We start from the raw sequence: 12867 nt of genomic DNA, 5'->3' as shown, positions 1-12867 counted from the left end.
ATAAGTCACCTGACCCTGGTCAGCTTTCTCATGTACCCTTTTAATGTCCATTGTGGTTCATTTAAAAAAAAAGAAAACTCAGTTCCAGAAGATTCTATACTGAATACTGTCCGTGTTTAAAGCTATGAATAGGACATGCCATTACTGAGCATGACAGATATGAAGAAGTGTTCAAAGATGGCCTATCTGTGACCAAGACCAAGGGAATAGAGCAGACCCTAGAGATGGCAAGGTTGAGGAGGTAGCCATAAATCTGTGTCAGCCAGCTTGTATGAAGGGAGAGGTTTAGGAAAGATAGGAGGCCAGTGTATTCAGAGGAGCGAGGGCAAGGGGAGCTGAGATGAAGATTGAGGATTTGCTGTGGGAAGAAAGAAGGGAGAATATCTCAGTTGGAAAGCCAGGATATCAATGCAATTGTTCAAAATAATGTCAATAATGTCAAGGACCTCGTTTGCACATGAATGGATTTTCTGGAAGAAAAGTGAAGATCAGTGCAGTTAGGTCTCCACTGGTGCCACATTATTTTTAGACTATCAACTGAGGCTACTGTGCACCTACATTGGACTCTTGAATCCTCCATGATCTAATTGAATGGTGGAACAGATTTGAGCGACTGAACGGCCTACTCCTTTTCCTATGGTTGAGGCCAAAAGGCAGAGAGGGGATGGGGTGAACTTGACAGGAAGGAGATTGGCAAAGTTTGCCCAAATGGATATGTTATGTAGAATGTCAGCAAGAAAGGAGGATGGGCATTTGGGACGCTTGTAAGGAGTTAGCAACAGGGTCCCTCAACAGGCTCTTTGAGAATGGCAAGAGAAATACAAAGAGTAGCTATGGACTTATTCAAGAGGGATTCAACCCTGTGAAGATAGTAGGAGCGTTGGAAAGATGAAGAGTAGTGAAGGGTTAGATTAGGGAGGTGAGGGGATGGGGAAGTACCTAAGAAGGCAGAAATGGAAGGTAGCATGGCAGACACCATGTTATCTTTCAACAGTAAATTAGATAGATGACATGAAGAAAAGGAGATGTAGTGATTATGGGAACAATGTGGGAACATGAGATTAGTCCTACTGCTCATGTGGAGAATAAACACCAATATGGAGTGGTTGGGCTGAACAGCATGCTTCTATGTCATAATTTCTATGTAATTCCAAATATAGTCTCATATTGTCTTGTTGAGTTGGATTACACAACAACTCATCTTTCCATAATTATATGCACAATAAATTCTACATACAAACATATGAACTAGAAGCAGGAGCAGGCTCTTCGGCCCCTCCGCCATTCTATAAGATCATGGCTGATCTGTTTGTGGGCACAACTCCACTTTCCTGCTTACCCCCAATACCATTTGACTCTTTTGTTTGCTAAAAATTTGTCCACCTGTGCCTTAAAAACATTCAATGATTCTGCCTCCACCACTCTCTGGGGAAGAGAGATCCACAGACTCACAACCCACTGAATGAAAAAATTTCTCCTCATCTCAGTCTTAAATGGCAGACCCCTTATTTTTAAACCATGCCCCCTAGTTTTAGTCTCTCCCACAAGAGGAAACATCCTTTCAACATCAACCCTGTCAAGTCCCCTCAGGATCATACATGTTTCAAAAGGATACTAGGCACTTTTAGCTATAGAAGCTAACTATTATAATATAGCATTTAGGGTAAACCTCAAATAAAAACAAGAAATGCTGGAAATACTCAGCAGGTCTGGCAGCATCTGTGGAGAGAGAAGCAGAGTTAGCATTTCAGGTCAGTGACCCTTCATCAGAACTGGCAAATATTAGAAATATAGCAGGTTTTAAGCAAATAAAGCAGGGGTGCGGCAAGATATAACAAAAGAGAGGTGTTGGAAGGACAAGGTCACAGAGAATAACTGACCAGAAGGTCATAGAGCAAAGGCAGACAATATGTTAATGGTGTGGTAAAAGACAAAGCTTTAGTGCAGAGAGGGCGTTAATTGACAGAAAAATGAACCAGCCTGGATCCAAGTACAAACATGAAAAAAATAGTGGATAGGCACAGTAGAAACAAACTAAAATAAAATAAACAAATAAAAAATTTTAAAAAGTAAAAATAACTAAAAATAAAAAGGGGGGACCTGTCATGCTCTGAAATTATTGAACTCAATGTTCAGTCCAGCAGGCTGTAGCGTGCCTAATCGGTAAACAAGATGCTGTTCCTCAAGCTTGCGTTGATGTTCACTGGAACACTGCAGCAATCCCAGGACAGAGATGTGGGCATGAGAGCACAGGGGTGTGTTGAAATGGCCAGCAACCAGAAGCTCGGGGTCCTGCATTCGGACTGAACGGAGGTGCTCCGCAAAGCGGTCACCCAATCTGCGTTTGGTCTCCCCAGTGTAGAGGAGACCACATTGTGAGCAGCGAATACAGTATACTAAATTGAAAGAAGTACAAGTAAATCGCTGTTTCACCTGAAAGGAGTGTTGGGGCCTTGGATAGTGAGGAGAGAGGAGGTAAATGGGCAGGTATTAAACCTCCTGCGATTGCATAGGAAGGGGCTGTGGGAAGGGAACGAGGTGGTGGGGGTAATGGAAGAGTGGACCAGGGTGTCGCAGAGGGAATGATCCCTTCGGAATACTGGCAGCAGAGGTGAGGGGAGGGGAAGATGCATTTGGTAATGGCATCACACTGAATGTGGCGGAAATGGCGGAGGATGATCCTTTGGATTTGGAGACTGGTGGGTTGGAAAGTGAGGACAAGGGGAACCCTGTTGTGGTTCTGGGAGGGAGGGGAACTGAGGTGTAAACCTCAGTTACTTATATCCTAAATAAAATTATTTAGAATAAACTTCATTATTTTAACCCAAACACAACTAAAACAATATAAAGTGCATCACATCTGTCAAGGTTTTGAATCATTAGTGTGAAGACATGGTAGAAATCTATAGTTTGTGGGGCAATTAAAAGGCATGTGCTTACATAACTTGAAGCTGTTTCGATATTTCAGTGTCATCAGAAAACTTCTACAATGAAAGCAAAAGCCCAGCACAATGTAAAACATAATTCTCAACAAAATGTCACAGTATCACTTCGTACATGTTACAGCTAAAAGTGAACTTCAAGAAGAATTCCACACTTTTAGTTGGTCTTTGTGACAAAATCCCTAATTTTACAACTCCACTATCAATAATCTATTAAGTCAATACATAAAATTTATAAGAACAAATGAATAAGTGAATTATGACATCTATTATCCTCATGCTTTCAGTATGAATGAGGCAAGCAAACTAACAAGTGCTCGGTGATCAATTCATATAATAGGGAAACATAAGCTAAACTTCACCCGATATTGCAGTACATATCACATACAACAGCAAATAATAGAAGGTAAGCTAATGGAATTAATTTATTCCCAGGCTTCTTATGTTTATCATGATCAACTATTTCAGTTTTGTGATTCGAGCAAATAACATGAACTCTTTGATCCAGGTTTTATTCTCTGACAGCTGCTTCCCATCAGTATTGCAGATTTTTTGTGATGACTGTAAGTCTGCAGTATGCATTTCCTGTGATTTATGTATTAACATATGAAGGTAATACAGGGGAAATTTGAAAGTCCATGTTGTATATAAACTACAGCTTTAGACTTTGCAAATTGGAAGTACAAGGTAGGTCTGTTTTACACTCAAAAAAGAGAATGATAAGGATTTATTTCAGGTATAACTTTTCATCAGAACATGAGACAATCCTTTTTCCTCAGACTTTGATTCAAAAGCTGTTCAATTCAAGCATTTTCTGTTTTTATTTCACATTTCCAGCATTCTTTTTACTAATTCTAGAGTTTACTGTGAGCACTTGAAATCAATGTATGGAAATGTGCAGTGCACATGTGATTTTCTGATAAACCACCTGCAGCCTACGGGTTCCCACTGACAGCAGGTGTCTTGAAAAATGTCTCCCTTATTTGTTTCATAGATCTTAACTGACAGACAAACTTGCAAAGTGGTATGAAATCTGACCAAGAAGAAGCTGGCAACAGCCCAATGAGCGTGCGGGGAACTTTCGGTGTAAAAAGATTTCTGAACAAAATCCAGTGTTGTAAAAATAAATTAGAAAAAAAATAATAAAAGCCAATCTATAAATCCTACTGACCATACTGGAAATGTTACTAATGTAAAAAGGATGCATTCACCTTGCATTTCTGAAGGACTTTACATCTTTATTTTCATTACTGTTATATCTAGGCTAAATGGGAAAATATGGTTCTTTGAGACGGTGCAAAGAAATGCAACTGTAACATTTTCAATGATTTAAAAACTACTGGGCAACCATACATTGAGTTGAAAGAAATGTCTTGGTAGAATTCACTAAAAAATATTCCAATAAAGAATCACTCAGATAGTCAGCTAACATAATATAGAACAGATGAACACCAACAGGTAATTAGTATGAGTTCTGGACTGGTACTCGTGTAGCATCTGATTTTTCCAATTACATTTTACATTACAGGACAAAGCAGCTTTGAACTTTTGCTCCTGGTTTGTAGTAACTGCTTGCAATTTGGTGCAAACCGATTCAAAAGAAACACGTGTTCCTTCAATTTTGGTTCTTGTTTGCCTTGAAACCAGCTGAAGTTTGCTGGTTTAAGATTCAATGTCTTATAATTTGTTGTGTAATGACATGATGAACATCACAACGGTCTGCATTGTATTGTGAATGCAAAGCATGCATAGACTCTTTTTTTAAAGAGTGTAGTTTAAATGGTTCAAAATACATATTTTGCTTGTAACACTGAACTGGAATGCTCCAGTTCCAGGGCCTCACCATCCAATATAACAAAAACATACGAGTACAAGTCCAATATTACAGAGGGGCTGTATGCACCAGTACCAATGTACCAGTACCAAACCAATATCAGGACAGTAACAAGTCAGTTACAATACAAGTCGAGCACCAATACAAGAGTGATTTCAATATCAGACATATATCTGTACCAGTGCCAATTCCAGACCTTTACCAGAACAGCATCAAACTGTTACAATATCATGTCAATCCTCAACCTGTACCAGTATCAAACAAGCATCTATCAGCATTACAATGACAGTGTTATATTTACTTATTAGGTTAATTTGCAACCCCATGGACATGATTCAGACAATGCCAATTCTGTTATCCTGCACTCTTTCTGCCTATAAGTCTTGTAGTACCAAATCTCCACCATCATGCATGTGCATGGAACAATTGATATAATGCAAAACATTAACACCATGCACTCTGTGCACAAATGCATGTTGACAGGCTAATGTTACGGAAGTTGCTTCAGGATTCAGAGGGAGTTGGAACTTGCACAGCGCATGGCTAATTCTGAATCGGAGAGTTAGTCCCCAATTTTACAATGCCCTAACTAACTGGAAATAAATCCTTTATCCCAAAGGACTTGTAGTCCCCTACCATTACCCAGTGAATTTTGTCCAAAGCTTTGGGCTGGACTCTAAGAAAGAAAAGCTTAAAAGAAATAAACTCACCAAGTAAATTTAATTTAAATTGTTGATTTGATAGCTGTTTTCCCTCTTTGTTATATATTTCAAAACTATACTTTCCTTCGTCGGTTGTTTTGCTGGTGTTAAATGTCAAAGACCCATTTGGAAAAACAAATCTAGAATTATCTTTATCATAGGACTTAAAACCATTCCTGTATCGTGCAATTAATGTGCCATTTTTATACCACTTAACTTCATGGTAATTGTTGGAGCCTTGATTCTGAACGTGTAAAATTACTGAATGCCCAAGTTCACCATAAAGATCCTTTGTATCATCACTGCTTTCTGTAAGAAACAGTCCTGTAGATTAAAGAATAAAACAGTTTGAATGTATTAAAATGTTTTTGGTCAACTGTGTCTCTAACATGCACAGAAACCTATCATTAAGATGGAGTCCCCAATCCAAGCTACTGAGAAATCCACAAGGGTGGAGTTTCTGTTGGCCTGATATGGAGTGCAGACTCGTTCACATGAAAAACATAGGTAATGTAAGGATGCCCAAAGGACTTTGAAATAGGTTGGCAGGTGCAAGGTTTAGAGAACGCAGATGTGCGCAGGATTACTGCTGGAGTTTTAACCAGCTCAATCCTCACAGTCAAGACAGCAGAGAGCACTGGTAAGTTCCCAATGCTTTTCCAGCTAGGGCTAAGGAGACTCATCTGGAGCTGATTGAGAAAATTCCCAGACTCCATTGACAGTTCCACCCCTCCATGATGAATTATCAACAGTGGCCTACAATTACCACAGATCTGCTGAGATCAAGTATCACGTTATTAGACTTGCCGCAGAGGACTGATGATTCCAAACTTTAAGTCATCTGTGTCATGTGGAAAACATGACCCAAAAGAGACTTAGGTTACTTCCCTCTCAAGAAATGTACAAATGTAATTTATAATATTTACACTGAGAAATTAAATGACAATTTTTCAATATAATATCCTGAAATTGATGCTCAGTTGGCACCTACAAGCAGTATAAGTCGGCAGCACTGAATCAGTGATGTTTTATTAATTACTGTTGAGAAGTACAAATTGTAATTATAATAATCTCGACTTAGAAGTAATTTATCCAAGCTTTTGAATGAAAGATTGTATATGAAAGAGTTTATATTAGGAATGAATAATTATGTGTCCAGCTTATACATCTTTGTATATTGAGTGCATACTTAGAATGAATCATAAAACATAATTACAACAAAAGATATAACAGAAATGTTTAAGTAGACATAATCAATATTCACAGCAACAGCTAATGCAATAGCAAATTTATCTGTCCATTTTACAACTGCACCAAATTTCATTAATGACTTCTATTTCCAGATTTCCTTTGGAAATTAAATGTATGGGGGTAATTTTAATTTTTTGGTAATTGCATAAAACAGTTCATATCAAATTGGCTGCCCATTGACTCAAATGGAAAGGAAAATCGGGTAGGATGTAAAATGTTTAACTGAACTGAAATCACTTGTTTTCCACTTAGCCAAAGTTAAAATTACCCCCATAGAATTTAATACATAAGGTTAAAAATGTATTTAAATTCAAATATTCTTACCTGATGTAGCTAGTAGAAAAATTATGTGGAACTGTGGTGAACATTTTTGATGATAAAGCATTTTGACTGATTTTTGACTGCTTAGCAGTAATTGAGAACAGAAACTGTGTATTTAAACAAAATGTTCTTCTACAAAGAAGAAGCTGATGTAAGTAATTCAGCTCTGGGTGGGAGGAGAATGGTAGACAAAGGAATATGATAGGCAGCTCTGAGTGGAAGGGAATGGCTGTGATTGGCAGTTCTGAGTGGAAGGGAAGGGCTGGTAGCTCTGTATAAGAAGGAAGAATTATACAGAGAACATTAGGCAGCAGGGTAGGATGGAATATTGGAATAGACTGTGACAGAGCAGCATTGGGCAAGAGGGGAGGATTGTAGCATACAGTTCTTTGCAGAAGTGGAGTTTGGCAGGCAGTTCTGGGCAGGAGGAGTGGGGAGGGATAGTTTATGATTGGTAGCACTGGATAGAGGAGAAGATTGTGATGGGGAACTCTGATAAGCAGTGCTCAACAGAAGGGAAAGGGAAGATTGCAGCAGACAGCTAGGACAGGTAAGGAAGGGAATAATTTCACCAATGCTTTTCTTACCAGCCTTTTACTATAGTCTGAGTTTCCCAGAGATTAATCCTTGGCCCCTTCTCTTCCTCATGCCACTTAGCAACATCATCCACAGGCATAGATCAGATTTCACATGTATGCTGGTGACACTCCGCTATAGCTCTCCGATACTTTGCTAAGTCCCTCAACTGCATCTGTATTTTTTTTAATTCATTCGTGGATGTGGGTGTCGCTATTGACCATCCCTAATTGCCCTTTAGAAGGTGGTGGGGAGCTGACTTCTTGAACTGCTGTAATCCATGTGGGGTAGGTACACCCACAGTGCTGTTAGGAAGGGTGTTCCAGGATTTTGACTCAGTAACAGTGAAGGAAAGGTGATATAGTTCCAAGTCAGGGTGGTGTGTGGCTTGGAGGGGAACTTGCAGATGGTAGTGTTCCCATGCATTTGCTGCCTTTGGCCTTCTAGGTGGTAGAGGTTGTGGGTTTGGAAGGTGCTGTCTAAGGAGCCTCGGTGCATTGTTGCAGTGCATTTTGTAGATGGTACACACTGCTGCCACTGTGCATCGGTGGTGGAGGGAGTGAATGGCACCCCATCCATAAACAATCAAGTGGGCTACTTTGTCCTGGATGGTGTCGAGCTTCTTGAGTGTTGTTGAAGCTGCAGCCATCCAGACAAGTGGAGAGTATTCCATCACACTCCTGACTTGTGCCTTGTAGATGGTGGACAGGCTTTGGGAAGTCCAAAGGTGAGTTATTCACTGCAGGATTCCTCGCCTCTGACCTGCTCTTATCGCCACAGTATTTATATGGCTACTCCAGTTCAGTTTCTGGTCAATGGTAGCCCCCAGGATGTTGATAGTGGGGAATTCAGTGATCAGAATGCCATTGAATGTCAAGGGGAGATGGTTGGATTCTCACTTGTTGGAGATGGTCATTGCCCAGCACTTGTGTGGTATCAGTCCAAACATTGTCCAGGACTTGCTGTATTTCTACACGGACTACTTCGGTATCTGAGGAGTTGTGAATGCTGCTGAACAATGTGCAATCATCAATTAACATCCCCACTTCAGACCTTATGATTAAGGATGAAGTTTATCTTCAGTAAAACAAATGTGTCCTTTTTTTTAGAGTCATAGAGAGTTACAGCACTGAAACAGGCCCTTCGGCCCACCAAGTCCGTACTGACCATCAACCACCCATTTATACTAATCCTACATTAATCCCATATTCCCTACTACATAAGATAAACTTCATCCTTTTATTAATGTCTCATGTACTTAAGTAAGTTAAAGTTGCAAAACAAATTTACATTTTAAAATAGATCTATTAAAAACCTCTGGAAAGGAAACATTTACATAGGTAAAGGTAGTGGTGGAAATGAATACCTAACAAGGGAATATTACAGTTGAGGCAAAAAAATATTTTTATTCTTTTAAAAAGAATGCGTGTGCATGTGTTGAATCTAAAGGAATATATGTCACTTGTCGCATTTGTTGGTATACTGTATAATTTTATTAATTTCCTCAATTCTCCTACCACCTACCTACACTCGGAGCAATTTACAATGGCCAATTTACCATTGGCTATGGGAGGAAACCGGAGCACCCGGCGGAAGCCCACGCGGTCACAGGGAGAACTTGCAAACTCAGCACACTTTTGTAGCTACTCTGATTACCTGCGTCTCACCACAAGCTGAGTCACAGTGTCTGAGGCCAGGCTGGCAGGCTCTTGGTCTGGATATTTACTCTTCTGATTTCCATAAAAGCCTCAAAAGCTGCAAAAACATAGATGATCATCATCGCATTGGTTAATCAATTTGATATGGGAACAGTTGTGTAGTGGTTATGTTATGTTCTGGGGCTAGTAATTCAGCCAGGCCTGGCCTAGTGATTTGGAGATAAGAGTTCAAATCCCACCCTATTATTGGGGAAATTTAAATTTAATTAATTAAATAAATCTGGACTGAAAAGCTAGTGTCAACAGTGGTGACCAAATGACTAACAGATAGTCATTAAAATCCATGTGGTTCATTTATGTTCCTTCGGGGAGAAAATCTGCCATCCTTAACTGGTCTGATCTATGTGTGACTCCTGACCCATAGCAATGTCATTGATTCATAACTGCCTTCTGAAATTGCCGAGCAAGTCCCTCAGTTGGTTCCCCACCACCTTCTCAAGGGCAATATGGATGAGCAATAAATGCAGGCTTTGCCAGTGACAACCATAACACATAATTGAATTAAAAATAAACTCCAACCAATCAGTGAAGCCCCAATGACACACTGACTGATATTTTCAGCTGTGCTCAACTTCTGCAAAAATATTTTGACTTGCATCTGATCAATCCTTTATGGTTTAACCTTTGTTTAATGAGTGGATTTTACAACTTTCAAAGTAAACTCACATCAGTCAATATGACTTTTACAAAATTTCCAATTACTAATTGTTCCAAATTCAGATTTGTGTGAAAACCTTTACAGTTCACTCCCATAACCAAAACCCATCTCCCTTACATGCTGGCGTTAATGCACACTGCCCAATATCTACCTATATGATAGCACCACCCAGTGGCTATAACAATGCATTCTCATCCCTTTGACATATGAACCGATTATCATATCTTTTGTATATGTCTACTTTTTCAAACTTGCAGTAGCAGGACTGTTCACACTGTTAGAGGTTCCATTCCTGCACGTGCAGATTATGTGTGGCAACTTGTAAAGGATTTTGTAGTAGAGCATGGATACCCGACCAGGCCCGACGACATGTGTCGGGTTCCGGTCGGGTCGGGCCGCTCTTCCGGGTCCGGCATTCGGGCTCGTGTCGGGTCGGGCCAGGTCGGACACAGTGACAGCCAGGACGTCAAGGCAGGAAAGGTGCATCCGGGCTCCACGCTAGTCTGCAGTGAGCGATTCCTTCCAAGGTAGAGCACAATCTCTTTAATATTTTTTTAGATTAGAGATACAGCACTGAAACAGGCCCTTCGGCCCACCGAGTCTGTGCCGAACATCAACCACCCATTTATACTAATCCTACACTAATCCCATATTCCTACCAAACATCCCCACCTGTCCCTATATTTCCCTACCACCTACCTATACTAGTGACAATTTTATAATGGCCAATTTACCTATCAACCTGCAAGTCTTTTGGCTTGTGGGAGGAAACCGGAGCACCCGGAGAAAACCCACGCAGACACAGGGAGAACTTGCAAACTCCACACAGGCAGTACCCGGAATTGAACCCGGGTCCCTGGAGCTGTGAAGCTGCGGTGCTAACCACTGCGCCACTGTGCCGCCCTATAATATACTATAATCAACTTCATTCCGGTGGTCAGGTTGGGTTGGGTGCGGGAAAAAATGGAAGGACTCGGGCCGGGTCGGGCTCGGGTCGGATGTGGTTCTGTTGGACTCGGGTCGGATTTCAATTGCAGATCTGAGCAGGCCTTTATTCTGTAGGTGAATGCAAAATATGCTGGAAGTTGTCATGATACAGTCATCCTTCAAAATTTAAATTTCACTGAACGTTTCAGGGAATAAAATCATGCCAGTGATGAAAAGACCTCTATTCCTATGAATAATGACCATTAAATGTGGCCTGACCAGTAGCATTGCTCTCCAGTCTGTGAGTGAGTGAAGTGGCCACTGTCACTTCCTTCCACATGGCACGGAAGACATTTTCTAATCTTTCCCCCCATGGGCACCCAGCAATTTTCTCCCTTTTGCTCATCCTCAAGTATCCAAAGGTCAGCCTCATTAACATTCGGGACTCAATGACAGTTCCAGAAGTTATTTTACACATATGCTCACAACAAGTCCAAAAGAAAGGAGGATAATCACTGAGTTACATATTCAAAGTAAAGGTGGGAGAAACTATAGGACCATATATTATGTCATCTGTGACTTTGATTCGAGTGTTTCGGTGCTTTGGCATGGGCAAAAAGCTTTTTGGAGAGGTACAGACATGGGGTTGTGGGAAAGGTGGGAATGGATTTGAGAGGCGACAGGTTCTACAATTTTGCAGAGGAAGGGGAGATTGGAGATGGTGTGGTAGTTTGCACAAACTGTCAAGGCTTTTTGAGGTGAGGGGTGGGTACCTAAGGAAAGGGGACCACTTACGAACAGTTGCATAGGTAAAAATGGCAGCTGTTTTGCACACTGTAAAGTCACACAAAATGAGAGAAATAAACAGTTAATTTGATTTTGATGGTGGTTGAGGGAAGAATTTTGCCAGGAAACAGAAGAACTCCCTATTCTTTTGATAGTGCCTTGTGATTTTTAACGTGAACCTGAACAGGGAAACATGACCAAGATTTAACCTTTATTCAAAAGAACAACTCATCAGCAGCCTTTAAAAGGTTAATACACAAAATGGATATAACGTGTTTGTTTATGCAATGAGCAATACCAGGTAAGGTGAACCCTTATTAACAATCTGTAGTTCAAAGAAAGTTATCAAATAATTGATGGTTTTAAACCAAGCTATGATCTTCCTGAGAATGTGAAATACATATTTTATTGAGATAAAACAGTGTCCCTGTTGTGTATTCACTAACATGAAGTCTTACTGTAAGCAGCCAATGTTGAACTTGTTTACATCTCCCCAACAGAAAGCGCAGCAGAGATGAACATCTTTTACATTTCTACACACATTTTTGTAGGATAAGGGTCTGAAAGGGTTAATCTTGAGAGAGTGTAAAGAATACCCCCTACCATGATGATGTACGAAATTGCTTGTGAGGGAGACTTCAAGACAGATGCAGCATGGCTTTGGAGGAATCACACAGACTCGTGTGAAGCTGTACATAGTTATCATGTAATAAATGTTCATGTTCTAATTACTCTAGACTAAAGAATCTCTCTAAGCTAGACAAACTAAGGTGGCAGCATACCAAACAAACATACAGCAATTTTTATTCTCTCATTTATAATTATATGGCCAGGTTTGCTGGGAGACCACAATTGAGTGCAACTATAGTGTTGTGTGCCAGAGATGCGTTTAATGGGAAGTACTGCAGGATATAGTTATTTACTGACCTCCCCAAGATTTACATGAACTGGGAATTTGGTACATGCATTTGGCACACAGCCATGGGCACAGGAATTGGCAGTTTGTAGTGTAGGTTATCAGGACTTGTTTCACCTTAAAGGAGCAGTGTTACCTTCACTGCCTGTTTCAGGCCTACATTCATTACCTGAGTTAGTAGAGCATTGCCTTTTTGGCTCTAGAATAGTTCAGTTCCAGCTTAGCTTATGGTAGGGG

The 12867-nt window shown here is 40.4% G+C and overlaps 1 protein-coding gene across 1 annotated transcript in view; it reads right to left on the bottom strand.

The window, feature by feature from the left end:
- LOC137374519 (T-cell surface antigen CD2-like) overlaps positions 1-7200 on the bottom strand; it is a 28524-nt gene extending 21324 nt beyond the window's left edge. Inside the window, exons 1-2 of the mRNA XM_068040726.1 lie at positions 7053-7200; positions 5487-5801 (exon numbers count right to left, since the gene is read on the bottom strand). Of these exons, the coding sequence (XP_067896827.1) occupies positions 5487-5801; positions 7053-7113 (376 nt within the window). The 5' untranslated portion in view covers positions 7114-7200. The remainder of the gene's footprint in view (positions 1-5486; positions 5802-7052) is intronic.
- Positions 7201-12867: the final 5667 nt, after the last annotated feature.

Source organism: Heterodontus francisci, chromosome 10 (genome assembly GCF_036365525.1).
Source record: "Heterodontus francisci isolate sHetFra1 chromosome 10, sHetFra1.hap1, whole genome shotgun sequence".
Taxonomy (NCBI): Eukaryota; Metazoa; Chordata; class Chondrichthyes; order Heterodontiformes; family Heterodontidae; genus Heterodontus; species Heterodontus francisci.
This window is presented reverse-complemented; position numbering and strand designations above follow the sequence as displayed.